This window comes from Ochlerotatus camptorhynchus, unplaced genomic scaffold (assembly GCF_037179485.1).
Source record: "Ochlerotatus camptorhynchus isolate MF236.1 unplaced genomic scaffold, CSIRO-AGI_Acam_v1.1 ptg000002l, whole genome shotgun sequence".
NCBI lineage: Eukaryota > Metazoa > Arthropoda > Insecta > Diptera > Culicidae > Ochlerotatus > Ochlerotatus camptorhynchus.
The window spans coordinates 4,292,235-4,312,620 of NW_027040494.1; the positions used below are offsets into that span (position 1 = coordinate 4,292,235).

Below are 20,386 nucleotides of genomic sequence, written 5' to 3' on the forward strand. Positions count from 1 at the left end.
TGCCACAAACAGGGCCCTTGTCGTATCTCTTCGACTCCACATAGGATCCAGGTGAATTAACTGGCAACGACTTTCGTAGCTTGGAAGGCGATGAGGATTCAAACAGTAGATGTCCGTGAAACTTTTAGCTATCCTGAAAATGAAGCCGAGCGTTCTGGATGCCTTGTCGATCACGTACGAGATATGCTGGTTGTATGTGAGTTGACAGTTTAAGATGACTCCCAGATCCTTAATGTGATTCACACGATGTACGTCAACGCATTCTAGGATATAACTGAATGTAATTGGATGTTTCTGTAGTATCTACCCTTGGGCTTTAATGAATCGCTACGAATTTTACAACCGTTTACAAAAACCTAATGAGTCAGCTGAGAATGTTGTGCTCGCGGTTAAACTTCGTGCAGAAAATTGTAACTTTCGGGAATTTAAGGACGAAGCTATTCGTGATCGTTTAATTATTGGCATGCGTGGTAAAGAATTGAGGAAAAAATTACTTATGGATGATGATGTAAAATTAGAGACGGTGGAGAAAACAATCATCAGCAGTGAAAAGGCAGAAAGTAGGGCTGAACACATGGATGATTTTGATGAGTCGAGCAAGGTTCTATCAGTTAGGCAGCGATTAAGCAGAAGACCCAACGATTATGATCGTAGGAGAGATAGTGACAGACCTCGCAATCGCAGCTGGAGTCGTGATCGCAGTAGGAGCAATGAACGTAGTAGGAGTTACGATCGTAATAGACATCGTGATCGTGAGTGGGCTAGGGATTACCGCCAAGATTATCATGAGAATCGAGTCAAGAACATTCACACTAGTGCAGTGTGTAATTACTGTAAACGTAAGGGACATATCCGCAAAAATTGCTACTTTCTGCAGAACAACAACCGGGGAAAAGCCGTTAATTTCGCAGAGAAAGAGGAGATAGTAGAAACTTCAGTTACTGATAAATTTAACAGAATTCGTGTTAACGAATCCAGTGAAGAAGATTCTGAAATCAGTTGCATGATGATTGGTCGCATAAACAGAGTATCAGAGGCATGTTTAGTCGATGTTGGGCATTAAACTATCTATGGAAGTAGATACTGGTTCAGCAGTTGCGGTTATCAGCGAAATCCAGTACCTACCAGCAAGCTTTTTCTGCGATTCCGGTTTCTAAATGAGACAAAACGCTCGTTGTAGTTAATGGTTCGAAAATCGCTGTAGTTGGAGAAATTTTAGTTGAAGTCGTTTTGAATGGACTTAGCACTGAAAGGAAACTGATTGTTCTAAAAACATCTAGGGATTTTACACCACTTTTGGGTAGAGATTGGATGAAGGTGTTCTACTCTAACTGGAAGGACCAATTCATGCAACCTTCAGTAAACAGTTTGAATATTATAAGGTGTTCAATAAAGACTTTACAGAGCCAATTATAGGTTTTGAAGCGGAGCTACCTTTGAAATCAGAACAACCGATTTTCAGAAAAGCGTATCAAGTGCCATTCAAAATTAAGGATAAGTTTATGGAACATTTGAACATGCTGGAGAATCAGGGGGTCCCATTCAGGCAAGTGAATGGGCTTCTCCGGTCATAGCTGTAATGAAAAAGGATGGAGAAGTTAGAATGATTCTGATCGGTAAGCACAAGACGAACGCGCACAGACAACAGTTGAAGACTGCGAATCCAAGCGAAACAGAGCTGTGGTACGCCTTCCAGCCAGCACAACGAACAAGCGTAAGAGGGATTCGATCGAAGATGAAGAAGATTTCCTACGCATTCTCGGAGCTCCCGAGACCAGAAGACATACACGAGAGCAAGAAGGTCAGACGAGCTAGAAGTCCCATCTGCACCCGGACGAGAACTGTGCAAACTCAGCTAGGCAAGACAAGGTTGAGGCTGCATCTTCAACGAGTTGAATTCGATGTGTTAAAATGAATTGAATTATTGAATTGTTCGTGTTTACTTACAACACAGCTAAGCAAGAACATGCTGGAGCTGAATCATCAACGGGATTGAATTCGAAGTTTTTTGAATTATTGAATTCTTCGTGTTTATTTACGTAATTTGGAATTTAGACTTTTGTTTTTTTCTTAAGAAGGGAGAACTGTAGTATCTACCCTGTTCAGAGTAATTAATGATTTAGAGTGTAATCAATCAAGATACAAAAAGAGACTCGAGATGAGAGTCCAGAATAAAGAGCTAGGGCAGTCTAGAATGAGCCGTTGGAAGAGACGGAGTCGAATTTAATCTACATCGTTAAGCTTTTATTTAATTTAAGAAGAAAGATTGATTAACACTAGTTAAACCTTAATAATTAAACAAAACACATAGTAGTGATCAAATACCGTTCATAACAGTTTCTTCCGTGAGAACGTGATTACTGAAGATTTTGTTTGATTTACAACCATGCGGTTCAGTTGGCACCAATTAGCAAACGCGTTGAGTTGGAGTTGGAGAAGGTGGCAGTCAGCGATGGCTCAGATTCGGAGATAGATTTTCATGTCTTCTGCGAACGACAGTCGTGGGTCGTCGAGGACGAAATTTACGTCGTTGAAATACACAAGAAATATCAACGGGTTGAGGTGGCTACCTTGCGGAATACCCGAAGTGGCAGGGAGCGAAGGAGATCGGCAGTCGTCGATTGCAACTTCCAACTGACGATCAGATAGATAGAATGCGAACCATCGTAGGAGACTGCCATTTATACCGAGCCTATCCAGTTGGTCTTCGCTCAAGTGCTGCTTGAAGTGAGAGACTAATGGTTCTGTTACAAACGCGCTAACGGGGTGGCCGTGTACATCATGTACAATAAAATGAACGCGAACGTAAACTAGTAAAAAAACTTTATTAAAAATGACGAACTCTAAAGTATACATTGACTACCGGGAAGCGCACACGATACAAGATGACGGACTCGAACATATATATTGTCTTGTTCTTCTTTCTTATGCTGGTTCGCGCATCTACGGGTGACAGCTTAGCTGCTACCAGTGAGCTCAGCAGTATTGGTGTTGGTAGCGATCGTTGGGGATGTCCATGTTCCCAACATCTCCCCTCTTAATACAGCTGGTACGGATCGAACCTAATCGCCGGTCTTCGTAGACATGAAGAGCGGCGAGGTACCTGGACAGCTGTTTCGGTTTCTACTGATCTAAGTGGTACTGGGCTTGTTGTAGAGGACAATGGGACTATGGACGTAATTCCAAACATGACTTCCGACGGACATCTGCTTTGTGGTGCTGATAGGTTGGGTGTGGTTCGACAGGTCAACAGAAACGTGTCCAGTGCTTCCTGAACTCCGTCAGGTCCAGGCTTAAATGAAGACTTCAGTTGCGAAGCCGCACTAGTTATCATAGCGAGGTCGATGTTGATAGCTGCCAAAGATTGACCAGACATTGGAACATTACTGGCTGTTAGAGAAACGTGCTCGTCAGGTAGGTTCTCATCCGAGAATACACTCGCAAACTTGGTTGAGAACAGACGGCAAATGTTCTTCGCCGTTCAGTACCATAGTCGATGGAAGGACAGACTCCTTTCGTTGCTCATTCACATAATTCCAAAAAAGTTTTCAGGTGAGCTTCCCTTGAACATCTCGTTGATAACGCCGATAACATTTGCAAGTGGTTCGTTGATACGCATGATTGATCCTCGCATAATGGTCCTTGAGTTGTAGGCTGTGGTACTTGGTGTATTTTCTTGACGCGGCTCTTTTGGAAGACTTTAACATACGGAATTCACTTGTTTGCCAAGAATGATGATTACCTTGTTTAGGAACTTTTTTCGGAACATGTCGCTCAATGACGTATGCCAAAATATGCGAGAGCGTTTGGGCAGCTGCATTGACATCGGCAGGGACGAGTATCCTGTGCCAGTCCAAATTCGAAAGAAGTTCCCCGATGCTGTCGTGGTCAGCATTTCAGAAATCGTAGGAAACTTCTAGGGGGTGGGTGTAATGACCTCAGGAATTTGGTTGCCTTCAAGTGCAATAACTAAAGGAGGCTGGTGTGGAACAGTGTTTATCAACGGAGAAACAGTCATAGACAAATGCAGAGCAGCAGTGGCGTTTCCTTAACCTCAATCTACCTGTGCACCAACTCTCAAAACATAAACAATTATCAAAATATTACTTGCAATGGATAGATATCGAATTAACTAGAAGATTAAGTGTATTTTTCAACCGATTCGAGTATGAATATGGCATTAAATCTGGTTTAGATAGTTGGTGCACAGGTAAAAAGTGAGGTTACGGGACGGGAGCAGTATCCTGAGCGGTGACGAAGCAAAGGTCTAAGCTACGATTGTTCTCATTAACCACATGGCTGATTTGATTCAGAGTGGCGATACTGTAATGATCCAAAAGGCTTACAGCTCCAGAGTGAAATATAGAACGGTCGTGGTCCGGATACAGGAATCCACCGTAAGATGATCGCCAAGAAATTGCCGGTAGATTGAAGTCACCAGCTCGAATAGACTGACTGTGGGATTCAATCAGCTTTGCAACCTAGACCATGGATTTCGTTCCAAAAACACGAACATGTCAAAGATTGGGCTTTCTTCCACTTCACGCTTCTTTGGGGGTCAGACCCATGGCCACGGGTAGGCGATCGGTTAATCAAATAAACGGCTGAAGACAGCCTCTCCCCAGAAACCCGATAGGTTGCATTCGAATAAGAGACACCGTGCTGTCCGATTGGTGTGCTCGGCCAATCCGTTTTGCTCGGGAGTGTACTAGTTGGTAGTCTCGTCGGGAAGAGCTTACCATGTCTCAACCGTCATTAACGAACAACATTCTAATTTATTATTCTTTCTTTTTTTTTGTTTCAGGTCACCCAGAACCAAATCCAACAGCAAGCCTCCGTCGGCATTGACATGCCCATGCTCGATCAAGGTGAAGACCACCATCAACAGCAAGCAGGTCAATCCCAGCTCAAGCAGGAACCGCTGAACATGCCTGTCAGTATGCCGAGCCTGGACGATGACGGTGAGCAGTCCCAGAACAGCCAGACTTCCAACGCCGAAGGAGGCACCATGGAGCTGGAAGGCATGCAAGATTCCGACGGTCAGCAAATCAAGTTTATTCTCAACGAAAACGGACAGATACTGCAGCTGGATAATCACATCCTGACTACCGATGCGGATGGAAACCAGATTCTGGTGCAGGGAACGGATAGTGAACAGATTCAGCAGTTGCTCCAAAGCGTGGGTGTGGTAATGCAAGGCGGTGAAGGTTTGGGTGAAGGAGAAACATTACAAATGATCAGTGGCGATGGGCAGACGGGACAAATGATTCTGGTGCAGGGAGCTGATGGGCAGGAACAGTTGATCGACGCTTCGTTGTTGAACGCCGACGGAAACATCGTAATCCAGCAATCTCAAGAGGGTGAACTGAATGCCGAAGGTACGCACATAACAACGCAAGATGGCCGGCAGATTCCGGTGTCAGTGGCGTTTACAACCTCTGGGGAAGTAGACCATGAAGGCAATCTGACGGTTTCTATGGCCGGCGGTGATGGCGGTGATCAGCAGATACAGTTGCACCTTCAACAGCACGAAGGCGATGGCGAAGAACAACAACATATCGAAGACGGCGAAGGGCAGCAGGGTATCCTAACCGAAAGTGGTCACATAATACTTCACGCTCAGGATCAAGTCGGTGAGCAGCAACAGAAGCAGGACGGCTCGGATGAAAGCAGTCAACATGCGGCGGCTAATGCAGCGGGAAGTGCCACCACTGGCAGTGGATCGGCGACTGGCAATGGAGCCAGTGCAGGAACAACGAGCACCGGGGTCGACGAGCAAGGACTGTTCAACTTTGACGAACTCATTCAGCCACAGGTGGTAATCAAGCAACAGGTAAGGCGAGATTGATCCTAAGACCAAAACTTATATCGAGACCAACGCAAGTACATGTTTATGTTTGTTTTGGTTTTGTTGTGTAAAAAGAATGGAACTAAGTTGAGGAATGTAAACTCAGAGCACCTTCATTAGTTTTCCCCGCTCTCCTTTTTTATTCCTTTGATCACTAATTTAAACTTGTAGTAACTGCTACCCTGTAGATGATTACGTTTAACCCAGCATAATACAGTAAGAGAATTCGATCCACAAATTCAAGAACACACATGCACTATATTTTCACACAACCACACACGCTCACTTTCCTGTATGCGCATTGTTGCGAGAGGAGATCCTTATTATAATGAAGCTCTGCGACACGTTAATAAAAAATATAGTTTTCGATTAGGCTTAAACAATAACAAACAAACAAAAGCAACAAAAAACACACAGAGAGGAAAAATACAAAATAATAATTATTAATTTTATTAATAATATGATTAGGAAGCAACTAGATTTTTAGGGTACTGATTGATGATGCGTCAGCAAATACAAATAAACATCTGCAGAGAGATGAAAAGAACGAAAGAGTCACGATTGAATTTGGTGTAATATTTGAAATGTTTTCTCCAATAAAGATTTCAAAAACTACACCACAAAGTGTCCTGTATTTACTAATATTGCACGTTGCGGATACGTCGACGGTACAGCTGCGAGGCGAGCGAATTCTAGTTGAGGGGGATAATTTTTTTTTCGTTTTGGAGTATCGCTAAGTACCTTAACTTCGATGACAGTTCTTAATATTGGGACCATGTCCTAACGCCTCTTGCTTTTTGTAGGACTAACAGCCATTTTAGCAGGGAATCTTCATTTGGTCACCACTACTTTGTAATCTTAAGCACCACAACATCTGACTTATGCATGCATTTTTCCCTATTTTGCACAACCGTTCTCTTTTCAATTCGATCAATAATCCCCATAAAGTGTCATAATTGTAAAATCATTATAAATTGTATATAGTTTGAATGAAATTAGTGGAAAATGTAGATAGGGCAAAAAGCGCAGAATTATGGCACTTTACGATACTATCCGTGTTACTTTTTGTGTTACCAAACACGCTCGAAGGTATCCAGACCAGGGCCCCACAAAGTCACTTTCAATCGAAAAATCGTCAAGTGACGATGAAGCTGTTAATCATCACTTTCAATTGAAAACCATTCTGTCTCCTCTTCGAGCAGATCCCCGTCAACATCAACTGAACCACTTTCGATCAGTTTTCATGCTGTTTGTTTTGGCTTGACGTGTTCATTTCTTTTTTCATTGCCAAATGAACTTACTTTTGCATTGAAGCGAAGCTGGTCGATCCAAATTCGCGCAGTTTTTATGACTTTTGTTGATTGTTCACTCGGTTCATTTAAGCGTATGCGCATAGATCTGTGCACGTTTACCCATCAATATGGGTATTTATTTTTTTAAACGCACAGCAAAAAAATAATTTTAATATCACATAAAAGTGGATGCACTTCAATCGTGTCGAAAATATGGTGTAATATAACTTGCCAAAGGACAAAATTATCATTAATACAGTGTATGAACTGACATTACGCTGCTTTTACTGCATTTGTTTATTTTTGAGGCAAGACAAATTACATGTGATATTCGACATGATTGAAGTGCATCCTCTTGGATGTAATATTATAATATTATTTTTCTGCTGTGTCGTTTATAGATCGAAAATTGATTAGCGACACCATTTTGAAATCCAAGATAGTGGCTTCCAGTTTAAAGATAAGTGGGCAATACTGTCAAATACCTATCTATAAAGGTATTTTTGGAATCGGGATGATGTCTAGAGGATGAAAGTCTATATCCGACGCCATTTTGAAATCGAAGATGGCGGCTTCCGACTGAAGAAAAAGTGGAAGTATACCGTGCCGATTCAAATTTCGGACACTTAAACTCGAATTTCGGACACTTTTAAAAGTTGATCTCGGTCGAATATGATCCACATGTCTTGTAAATTTTAAATTTTTTTGACTAGTGCCCTCCACGATCATCTAACATTATTACTTTGTTTCTAACTGGATGTAATATTTAATTAAAAATGAAAGTGTCCGAAATTTGAATCGTCCGAAATTTGAATCGGAACGGTAGTCAAATACATAGTAATATTGATATTTTTGTAATCGTAAATTGATATGCGACGCCATTTAGAAATCCAAGATGGTGGCTTCCGATTCCAGAGCAAGTGGGAAATATTGTCAAATACCCATCAATATGGGTATTTTTGGAATCGGGATGGAGTCTATAGGAAAGAAATTTATATCTGACGCCATTTTGAAACCCAAGATGGCGGCTTCCTGTTTCAGAAAAAGTGGGAAATGCTGATACCGTTCCATCATTATGGGTATTTTTAGAATCGGGGTGTCGTCTGGAGATTGGAAATCGATATCCGACGCCATTTTGAAATCCATGATGGCGGCCTCCGGTTTAAGAAAAAGTTGTAAATTCTATCAAATATCCATACATAGGGTTTTTTTTTTAAATCAGGGTAACGTCTAGAAGCCGGAAATCGATATCCGGCGCCATTTCGAAATCCTAGACGGTTATTTTCAGAATGGGGGTGAGATGTAGATGCTGAAAATTGATGTCACGTCGTCTTTAAATCCAAGATAGCGGCTTTGGTTCAGAGAAACTGTGAAATATTGTCAAATACCGATCAATGTGGGATTTTTTGAATCGGGGTGACATCTAGAAGCCAGAAATCGATGCCGACGCCATCTTGAAATTCAAAATGGTGGCTTCAGATTTCAGAAAAAGTGTCCAGTGGCCTACAAATGGCATCGAATACAGATTTTCAGCATCTACGTGTCGTTCCCGTTCCGAAAAATACCCAGATTTTAGGGTATTTGACATTTTTTGTCAAACCCGATGGCCGCCATATTGGATTCCAAAATGGCATCGGATATCGATTTTCGGCATCTACACGTTGTCCCCATTCCGAAAATACCCACATTGTAGGGTATTTGACACTTTTCTGAACCCTGATGGCTACCATATTGGATTCCAAAATGGTATCTGATACCGATTTTCGGCATCTACGCGTCGTCCCGTTTCGAGAATAACCATATTATAGGTTTTCTGAAACCCGATGGCCGCCATATTGGATTCCAACATAGCGTCGGATATCGATTTTCGGCACCTTTGCGTTGTCCCCGTTCCCAAAATACCCATATCAGGGTGTTTGACACGAAATGAAACTTGATGGCTACCATCTTGGATTCCAAAATGGCGTCGAATATCGATTTTCGGCATACACGCGTTGCCCCCGTTCTGAAAATACCCATATTTTAGGGTATTTGACACTTCCTGAATCCTGATGGTCGCCATATTGGATTCCAACATAGCGTCGGATATTGATTTTTGACATCTACGTGTTGTTCCCGTTCCGAAAATACCCATATCTTAGAGTATCTGACCGCAGTGAGTCTGTCCACCATCTGCGAGAACTGCTCGATGGACCACCTGGGCGGAGCATAACAGCTACTTAGATATACTCCATTGACCATGGCGATCACGAATCCTTCGCTCAAGTTGGACGAGACCACCTCCTGAACGGGGAAGCTCCCCATCGTGCATATCGCCGCCATCCCCAACGCGTCCGTGACCCAATTCCCGTTGCCGGATGGGACCCGGTACGGATGATTGCGACATCCACTCCCCATTCCGCTGCCGATTGCCACATCAGTTGCTGGGTGGCCGCGCAATGGTTCAGGTTCAACTGCGCTACCTCTAACATGGCTGAGCATTGCTCTTGGCCCCTGGGCAACACGGGCCACCTGCCATGTGGTTGGTAGGGGATTTCCCTTTCTCCGCACATATTGTGCACTTCGGCGGCTTTTGGCAACTTTGCGCCTTATGGCCCTTTGAACCACCCACACCGTCTGCACAGCTTGATTCTGTCGGTGTTCTTGCAGTCACGAGCCAGATGGCCCTGACCGAAGCACCTGAAGCAAGCCGTAACCGGTCGGGGAATGCTCACGGGGCAAACCGACCAGCCCACTCGTACCCCCCTGTGGCTGCCGCCTTTCTGGCATCAGCTGCCGGAAGCTTGACGGTAGCCACCTGGGTAGAGAACAGTCCTTTTCTCAGGGTAACCGCTGTTGGCGGTACCTCGATTTGGCACTGCTTCCTGAGCGCCTTGGCTAGTTCGGTCGCCTCTGTCACTTCATCCAAGTTCTCGCCCTGGATGGTGATCGTCGAGCCTAGCGATCTTACTTGCACCCCATTACCAACGACCTCGTTTGCCAGTTTCTGGTAAGTCGGTCCCTGGTCTTTAGCGCCACGCTTAAGCACCAGGAGCATCTCGCCAGTACGAGTGCGCCTGATGCTCCTCACGTTGTTGCCCATCTCCGCAAGACGCTCGTCCGGTCTCATCTTCCTCAAAACTTCCGCGTACTTCGACGCTTCCATCTTGATGATGAGAGCCTCGCCCATCGTCTTGTGTTTGTTCCGAGCAGTGCTGCTCTTAGGGGCAGTTTTTTTCCGGAGGTTTCGGGGGAGCGCCCTTGTTGCCATCCTGCTTGGAACCACCACTTTTCTCAATCGCTCTAGTACCAACAATCAATACGAAACTAACTATTTTAAATTGGCTCACTACTCTAGCTGTCCACCGGTCTCATCAGTCGGCCGCTTGGTGTCCTTATTCGAATCCTTGTTAGAGTTACTGGGTGGGGGAGATCTCGTAAGACCACCCTTCGCGATTGGATTCGCTGTCGCCTCCTTGGCGACTTGTTCTCTGGGTTGGGTTTGGGTTTTTGAACTGATTTGATGATTATCCATCATCCTGACTATTGGGTCCCTTTTAGACTGCTATACTAACCGTGCAACTGGAATAGTCGCTGTGACATAGGCCTTCATGGGGCGTTATGTTCAGAGCCGGATCGCGTAAGACGGGAATAACTCAACCGAACCTATTCCCACCGCAGTCTCAGAACTGAGTGGCACGGAGGGAATGTATTCTAAGGCCTGCCAGGGTTTTATGTGACGGAGACGGACAAGGCATTAGCTAAAACGGCGTTTCGGTCGTTACCACCCGATGGTACTAAGAGGATGAAATACCTTGGCCCCCAGCCCGTAGCGTGGTTTGTGTTACATTTCCGCTCGATTTCCTACATAAGGCCAGTGTGTCAGTACACATACTTGTGATCTTACTGACATCGATCGCAAGGCGCCGTGTGGCGCATCCCCTCGTTTGTTGTTCGTTTAGCCGACTGGACCAGTACCGCAGCACTAGTGGTCCATCGTTTCCATGGTGCACCATGAGGAGGCGAACAACTCCACACCCCCAGGTACGGTATAGGATGGGGCAAGATAACCACCCTGTATGTTTACATCAAAAATCGTATTTTTTCAAGAACATTCCTATGTTTGCCGAGGTCGTTCGGATTTTTATGGTGCGACAAAATCTATGGTAACATCTTCCTTCGGAAGGGAAGTAAAGCCATTGGTCCCGGCTCATTTGTTGATGGGTTTGATAGGTTCCAGGTGTTGAAGTCGCTGCGATTGACACTCGGACACAATTTTAATTTTTATTCCAAATAACTTCTAGGATGATATCTAATTTTTAGAGAATATCAAGGAAATTTCGAGAGAATTGGATTCCGACAATAGTTAACGCGACTTCAAGGAATAAAGAAAATGATGTAGCAAACCGCGACGATGCTTTTCTGGAACGAAATGACGCATTTTATTATTGATTGATACATCACAATAAATCGGGCCTGAAAGGTTGGACAGTCGTAGCTGTTCTATGTTGAGCCTGAATGACTTCATTAGTTTTGCCAGTTCTGTGTCACCTTCCTGGTGTTTGGCAATCGCGGTCAAGTCGATAGAGGTTACAGCTTCGATTCGGGACATTGTGTCAGCTACGGTGTTCTCCAAGCCGCTGATATTACGAATATCCGTTGAGAACGACTAAATATATCGCAGATGTCGTCCTTCGTGGAGTAGTCTACAGGATGAGTTAATAACCATAGCATGGGTTATTGGCTTGTGATCGATGGAAATGAAAAATTTGCGACCTTCCAGAAAATAACGAAAGTATTTAACTACCATCTTCAGTGCCGTCAGTTCACGCCCAAATGCCGAGTAATTCCGTTGAAAATCAGCAAAGAATCCGAGCGGGTGCCAAGTTGTTCCAGATAACTGCTGAAGAACTACTCCCGCAACGATCAAAATTGAGCCTGAAAGTATCACTCCATTTCACGGTTCTAGTATCGTTTTTCTGTTGTCCGCGTCTGGTATCAACTTTCGTAACTCCGCCTGCATGTCAACAGCCTTGGGAATGAAACGCTTGTATACGTTAATAAGAGCTAAGAACCTGTGTAGCTCCTTTACTGTCATAGGTAGCTTGTAGTTTGCCACAGCCTGAACCCGGGACGGTAACGGTCGAATAACGTCTTGGTCAACTACGTAACCTAGGAATTCAACGCTCGACTACGCAAATTTGCCTTTTGATACGTTGATCACCAAACCATTTTGATGAAGTCTTCGAAACACTTCTTCAACATGTTGTTCGTACTTGATGAACACGACGACGTAATGCAGATCGCCAAAGATTTTGTTCATGAAGCGTTGGAACGTGTTTGACTGGCATTGGAAAGGCCGAATGGCATACGCGTGAACTCATAAAGGCCAAAAGGAGTAATCACTGCAGTTTTGGGGATGTCCTTTTCTTCTACCGCAATTTGGTGATACGCCCGTTCCAAATCAAAAGTAGTGAAGATTCGCTTTTTTTTTTTTTTTTTTTTTTTTTAATTGCAGTCACTTTAACGCTCTTGGGTCATTCGTGACTTGTCCGGGGGTGAGATTTGAACTCGTGACTTTGGCGTGAGAGGTTTGGATGCTAACCAGTACGCCGGGGTCGCCCCCGAAGATTCGCTTACCTTGCAATGAATTCAGCAGACCATGCACATGCAGCACTGGATATCTATCCGGGATAGTGATTTTGTTCAGCATACGGTAGTCGCCCACCTCCACTGTCCGTTTTTCTTGGGGACACAATGGAGTGGCGTGGTCTACAGATTCCAAGTTCTGTCATTAACGCGAACTCCTCTTTAGCTGCTTTCAGTTTATCGGGGGCCATTCTCCTAACCTTAGAAGCGACTGATGGCCCTTTTGTTTCGATGTGATGTGTGACATCATGCTGAACATCGATACGATACTTGACCAACAATGTATGTCGATGGTGATGATCGTATGCACATCAGTGGTCATCGTACTACCAGAGGAATAAAGTTTCGTTTTTGCGTCGACGAGGGTTTTTTAAGTCAACCAGTGGTGCTGGTGCTGATACTTCTGCGATTTGTGGTGCTTCTACCATTTTTATCGGCCATTTCTGCGAGCTTCGCCAGCGTCCCATCGCTGATGGTTAGAAGGGGACGAATATACGGTGGCATACGCTGAATAAAGAGCATTTTGAGAAGGTTGTCGTTGACATTGACACCAGCGGCGAGCTCTTGCATTTTTGCCAACAGGTGAGTTGGCCGCATGTCCCCAAGATCCGAAGCGCCGAGTAAACGTTCGAGGCCTGTAGTGCCTCTAGGGAGAGTGCAAAGTGTGTAATAAAATGCTCTTTGATCGCTTTGTATTTTTCCTACTGCGGAGGTGCCGTGATAAGATCCGCGATATGGCAAATCACAGATTGGTCTACTTTACCCACAATGTGATAGAAGTGTCTTAGTGTCGTCTTTTGTGACATTGCCGAAAGTAAGCTGTGCCTCCGCCTAGGCAAACCACATTTCTGGGTCGCTCTTCCAGAAATCTGGAAGTTTGACCGACACAGCGCTGCGGTTCTTCATTAGCCATTGTGAGGTTAGGTTCGTTGTCGTCGAAATTTGGAGAGGATTTTTACGAAATCCGGCACGACTTTTCGAAGGAACACTTCGGGGTCACCATTGTGGGAACGCGACTTCCTGGAATAAAGAAAGGCATGGCGTTTTAGTAATGTTAAATTAGACTTTTATTCTCTACAGTTCTACAAACTCGTGTGCGCTTTAAGACGTAGCATTATCAACTGTCAAACTCCGTAGGGTGTTTCTCAATCCGCTTTCATCGGATAGAGTGTATTCACAGTTCCAACCTGGGTACTTTAGGATTTTATTTGTCATGCCAATGGAAAAACAATTAATGCTATTGATTTTAACCGAAGACAACAAACCAAGAAGACTGGCAACTCTTCCATTTTCTCATACAAACGCTATGAGACAGGTACAATCGCGTCATCTGCCGCTCAAAGGTAAATGCTTCGAACGAATTTGATAGCAAAGATTACATCCTCAGAAGAAGGGTTTGTGTATTTGCTGATTCTTCTATGTGTTGCTTCCACCTTCACTCAAGTGCAGCGCTGATTTGTTGTCTTCAATTTAACCAAATATATCATATTAACAATATGATCCATTCATGCCGTTTCCAAATGTTGCAATCGCGACCCGCAAAATATTGCTTCACGCACCATCTAACGTTGAAAAAGGTCAGCAACAATCATTCAATTACAATCGAGGGGTGCGAATATAGCACTTATTACAAAAGTAAGAGTCAAATTATTTTCCTTAATTACATTGTGTATATTACTTTAAAATTTGTCTGACATGTCACTGTTGTCATCAAATAAAATAAAATGCTGAAATACATTCATTTGAAAAATTAAACAAATTTTCATTTGGTTTACCCCTCGTGACGATAAACAAATACATTGGTAGCCTTTTTGGCCACAGACGTGCTTTCATCGCTAAAAATTCGGTTCGCCAGCTAAGCGAAAGAGTGGATCATATTGTTAATATAATATATTTGATTTAACCTTAGATAATTAAAACATAGATTTGCCACTTCGGAAAATAAACTGGCAACAAAAATGTGGCGCCTGACTGAGAGAAGCGGTCAACGGGTGAACTATGTTTTTCTTCCTGCGCATTCATAACTTTGCACGCTAAGATTGATTTACTTAGATTGCACAAAGAAATTATCTTGATTGGGTGCATAGCGACAAACCCAAATGGTGTTCATATATGATTTGTTTTTATGCAAAATTGACATAAATTTTCCCGTGTTTTGGTTCGTCCAGTTTACGCCCAATTTGAGTAAACATAATCTATGTACGGCTTATTTAATCATAGCGTGCAGAATAATTTGTGATAAACGTGTATATCTGCATTTGCGTGAACAAACACTTTAAGTACCGATTTCTATATGAAACAACAGTGATTCATACCAGAAACCAAAATTGTACGAGAGCTGCTTCCAGTCCAAGTTCAAAAACGTTTCACAAGGTTCTAGTGAAAAAAAAGGTATTTCCCTAGCTGTTGTTTTTTGATGAAAATTTGAATAATATTTTCTTGGGTTTCAGCTCAAGAGACTTAGAGAAATGGATTAACGTCTGCGGTGTCATGAAATTCACGAAAGAGTCGGTTATTTGCAGCGATCAAGATGATGACCTCATTATTCCGCTTTGCAAAACTAAGGAATTAGTTCCGTCTTCAAATCGGAACGTTGCGAGCCAAATTTCACGTTTAGATGGCATTAGTTCAATGGATGTTGACTTTCAATTTAGCGAGTCGGAATAGGATTGTATAGAGATTGACGATATTCATGACAATACAGTTGTACATTATCAATATTATTGACTATATTTCTCCACCCTCTTAATATTGAACACAGCTAATAAAAAGCAAAACAAAACCGATGTGGCATAAACAATTTCAATTTTCAACGTCAGACGTGGAATGCGCCATCCAAAAAAATAATGTACGCAGGGCAGTTTTGATTCGAAATGCGCACCCATTTCGGCTACTAAACTTTTAGCTCACCCGTTGGCCGACAGATAGCGCGCTATCAATGTTACTTTTCGAGCAAAAGCAGGGATGCCCGACTGAGCAATCTATGTTTTAATTATCTAAGTTTTAACCCAAAGCTTTTATTAATGGGTTCTATAATAATAGATTGTCTATGTTGTAGCACTTTTTTCAAAAGCTCTTTTAAGTACCCCAACACAACTAAAAACTTTCTGAGAAAGAAAGGGTTAAGATCTTGAGCAATTCGCACTCTGGGATATTAATATTAGCAGGTAAAGTTTAGAATCCTACATCTGAAGAAGAAGTACTGTTAATTTAAAAAAAATCGAAAGAGGCGTTACATAGGCGATGTATGTATATAGTATTGTGGTTTTGATTTTGCCTTATGCTTAACTAGACTATCCGTTAAGGCTTCTGGTCCATTACCGAAACATAACCGAGTTCTCTCCACATGATATCTCCGCTCTCATAGTTTCCATTTGTTATATGTTTGAATAAACACCCGAAATGAATCGCTAACACACCCACCACTTGTCCACTGCCTGTATAATCACTCCAACTGTATGCATAGATACCACTTTATGGTTTCTTTCTCTTGATTTATCTTTTTCTTTTCCCTGTGAAACCGCTTCTTTCTTTTCTTTTTTGTTCTGATTACTGTACGACCCATACTTGATAGACAGCGACCGAACTGCCCAGTGAAGAGCAAAACCAGGTATCCGTCGACGCCACGAACAAAACTGACGAGAAATCCTCCGATCCGGAAGAGCCTACTGATACCAGTGCTAAAGAGAATAATGCTTAAAACATCTGAACTTTCCCATATCACAGTCCATGATCCTAGTTCTTGATACCGATTCTTTACAGCCAGCTCAGTAACCTAAATGGGGACGTGATGCGTGCCACCGGCGGCGGCAATCGAACAACAGCACCGGACATCGGTTGCATGGAACTTTGCGAAATGCACCTAACCACTTTCGAAGATTTTTGGTAATGGATTGATTGTTAAACAAAATCAGATTCTATAGGGTATAGGTACATAAGATTGGTTGGTATGCGCGAATTAAACCACAAACGAGGTCATATACAGCTATTACAGGATTGTACATAGGAAGAAGAGTTGTCTGTACCCATGATTGAAAGGGATGTATTGTAAATATGTCTAGTTGCTAAAAGCTTTAGAGATAGTTATATCATAAAAGAGTAAGCACTTTAGAGACCTAAGTGATTTAAACATTATTTTTGATTCACTTTTCGTTCAAGTAACATTTTCAACTGGATTTTTAAAACAGCTTTGGGTAGACGTCTTAGGTTTGTACGAATAGAATGTTTACACGCCAATACTTTTTTTTATTAAATAATCTGATGCTATTTGTTTAGGAACGATGTTAATCTTTCACTTAATCGTTCATTTGTTTGAACAAAAAAAAAACTTCAAGATTAGGACAAACTATTCAATGTAAACATCTACCTACTCATAGATTTGTTCGCACGCATGCGAGTACTCTGTCTTTTCTACATGCAAGTAGACAACAACAAGAAAAAGAAGAATACTGAACATTACCCATAAGTGATACAAGTTAAGGATTATCTCTAGAACGTAGATACTACAACATTGATGCTATTTTAAATAATTAAAAAAATATTTAATTTTGTTCGGAACCTAGACTATACATAGCCATTATTTGAGGATGGAATACTATAAACGGAGGAGAAAATTCTTGAAATAAACGTTAAAACGAAGTGGTAGATTTGCAACAACCTATTTTTACACGTCATACAAGGTGGCTGGTGTTCTCATTCGACGATATATCACAATTCCACACGAATGAACGAGTTCCCCTGGAAATCTACGGCAAACGAACGGATCTCGTCATTTTCTCGACCAATGGAATTCCTAATGAACTGCCTGTTTACCCACTGATTCGGGTCAGATCAACAGGGTGGAGGTACCGGAAAGAATTGAGCTTTCAGATTCATAATTCCGTTTATTTATTTATTGTTATTCTCGGCATCGTACTTTTGTTGCCTTCATGAATATTGATAGGGAAAAGCCTAAAGACGACGAATCGGAAGCCTCAAAGTAAACGCCGGAGTCGATCTTGTTGAAGCGAAGCTGTTAGCAATCGAAGCTAGCCTTGACATTTATACTTAATTGTAAACGTCTTAAATAAAATTAGTTCTACACCAACAATTGGAATGGGCGGAACAACCAAACGTAAACGCCGGCGCCGGTGGTGTAGTGGTAATGGTGACTGCTTTCTCACACCCCAATGGGTGTGGGTTCAATCCCAGCCGAGGTCGGTGGGAATTTTCTGAGGCATAAAAATCTCTGGTCACGTCTTCCTTCGGAAGGGAAGTAAAGCCGTTGGTCCCGGCCCATGTGTGTTGTGAATGGGTGCGATTTCCTACGCAGGTGTGGAAGCTGCCTTCCTGCACATTCGGTTGCCGTTAATGGATGCGGAACAGAGACCGACGTTAAATAAAGGAAAAAAAAGAACTTCTACGAGGACCAGTTGTCCCGTCCAGTCAACCTCTCGATGGGAGGAATACTTGAGGAACCTCCTTGAGAAACTCCGTTCTGCAGCTCGATGTGCAGGGATGCTCAAGACAACGTTGCAGTGAGTGACGTGCAGCTTATTCCTGGGTTGACGGCGAATCTTCTCTCGGTCAGCAGAATCGTGCAGAAGGGGTATTCCGTAACTTTCAACAACGATGGCTGCAAAGTGCACAACGCAAACGACGAGCTGGTGGCAACCGAGAGCCACTCCAACAATCAATTCGTGTAATGCTGCTGGAAGTTTCGATCTCTGGCACAAACGCATGGGTCATCTTGGTGTCGGAAATTTGAAGAAGCTTGCTGGTGGCCTTGCGACAGGGATTACACTGAATGTTGAAGCTAGCGCTGCAGACAGTCGCGTTTGCCCTATGGGAAAGCAGTCGAAATTTTCGTTTCCAAAAAGCGGATCCCGTGCGTCGGAGGTGTTACAACTGGTTCATTCGGATATCAGTGGACCGATGGAGATGAACTCCACCAGATCGTGGAGAACGCGCGGTGTCTCCTATTCGAATCCAGGCTATCGAAAGACTGCTGGGCCGAGGCTTTGTCAACAGCTGTTTATCTGATCAACCGCTCACCTACCCGTAGTCATGGTAGGACCCCCGAAGAAGCGTGGAGTGGAAGAAAGCCAAACCTTTCACATGTTCGTGTTTTTGGAACGAAAACCATGGTCCAGGTGTCAAAGCATAAACGACGCAAGTGGGATCTCAAATCCCACGAATGCGTGCTGACGGGATTCGATGAAGAAACCAAGGGATATCGTCTATACGACCCGAAGAAGAAGGTAACTATCAAGAACCGTGAAGTCGTTTTCCTGGACGAAGGAGTCGCATCTGAAGCAATAGGTCCCGATGCTCGGCGTAGCAAGGCTACGTTTGCCAGACTGGAAGTCGAGGAACCGTTCGAGACCGTATTCGAGCCGATCATTCCATTTGAACCGACCGAGCCTTGCGAATCGGATACAGAAGACGAGAACCATGAAGCAGATGATTCAAGCGGCGATAACGATACCAACACATCCACATTGTGCTCCCTCTGCGACAAACTTCAGAACTACCTTGGTCAAAGGTGTTGAGGCGCAGCGGACGGGAGCACGTGCTTCTAGGCAAGTACAAAGATTTTCACGTTGATAGTACTGGCCTTCCTGGTATCTCACTTTCACAGCCAATCTCCGATGAATCGAGTGACTTCCATGGTTTCCTCGTTGACGATAGCACTGGTGAACCGAGCGACAACGACGGTCTAGTCGCATTCCCTAATAAAACATAACCATAAACGAACGATAACCAAAATCATTGAACTATTCCACAAATGGTTTGGATGATACCCAGAACACGTCGTTAAGCAAATTAACCATATCATTTTTATTAGGGTTAGCATCTGGCATGGATGGTGAATTCGGAGACGACCCCGTTTCTCATCAAGAAGCATTGGCTCGGGACGATAGCAATGCGTGGAAGCGTGCTATGCAAGAGGAGTTCGACGCACTGGTGGACAATAACACCTGGACCCTCACCAAGCTACCGAAGGGAAGGAAGGCAATCAAGTGCAAATGGGTGTACAAAACGAAACGAAAGGCTACTCATAGCGAAACGTATGCTCCCGTTGTTCGCTATAGTTCGCTGCGATACCTCTTCGCCCTGGCTGTCAAGCACGACCACACGATCGACCAGATGGATGCAGTGACGGCTTTCCTGCAGGGTGACCTCGATGAGGAAATATACATGGAACAGCCTCCATGCTTCGTTGATTGAAGAAGGAAGACCGAGGTGTGCAAGCTGAACAAGGCGTTGTACGGCTTGCAGCAGTCCAGCCGAGTTTGGAACCACAAACTGGATGCGGCTCTGCGGTTATTTGGCCTGGTATCAACGCAATACGATCCTTGCGTCTACGTCTGCATTAAAAATGGCAAAATTATTATTGTTGCTACTGATGTAGACCTGAGTACTGCGAACTAACTCAAAATGCTTGTCATCTGGGAGCCGAGTCAAACTGTCAAACGGGAGCCAAACATTCAAAAGAGCTCAGAATTCACGTAGGTAGTTACTGTTTGAACCACAAGTAAAGGTGTTGCCACCTACTGAAATCAAATGAAGAATTATAATTATGAAACTGTCGAAACATCAACCTTACTAGGCGGATAATGTAAATCATCAAGCGTGA

The 20,386-nt window shown here is 43.4% G+C and overlaps 1 protein-coding gene and 1 pseudogene across 7 annotated transcripts in view; both read left to right on the forward strand.

The window, feature by feature from the left end:
• pzg (putzig) overlaps positions 1-17,446 on the forward strand; it is a 55,341-nt gene extending 37,895 nt beyond the window's left edge. For 6 of the 7 annotated variants that reach the window (XM_065223933.1, XM_065223864.1, XM_065224271.1 and 3 more), the window contains exons 3-4: positions 4,805-5,833; positions 16,343-16,522. In XM_065223933.1, the coding sequence (XP_065080005.1) occupies positions 4,805-5,833; positions 16,343-16,468 (1,155 nt within the window). In that variant the 3' untranslated portion in view covers positions 16,469-16,522. The other variant, XM_065223992.1, reaches the window with a different exon arrangement.
• LOC135712961 (uncharacterized) lies at positions 1,071-1,996 on the forward strand (annotated as a pseudogene).
• Positions 17,447-20,386: the final 2,940 nt, after the last annotated feature.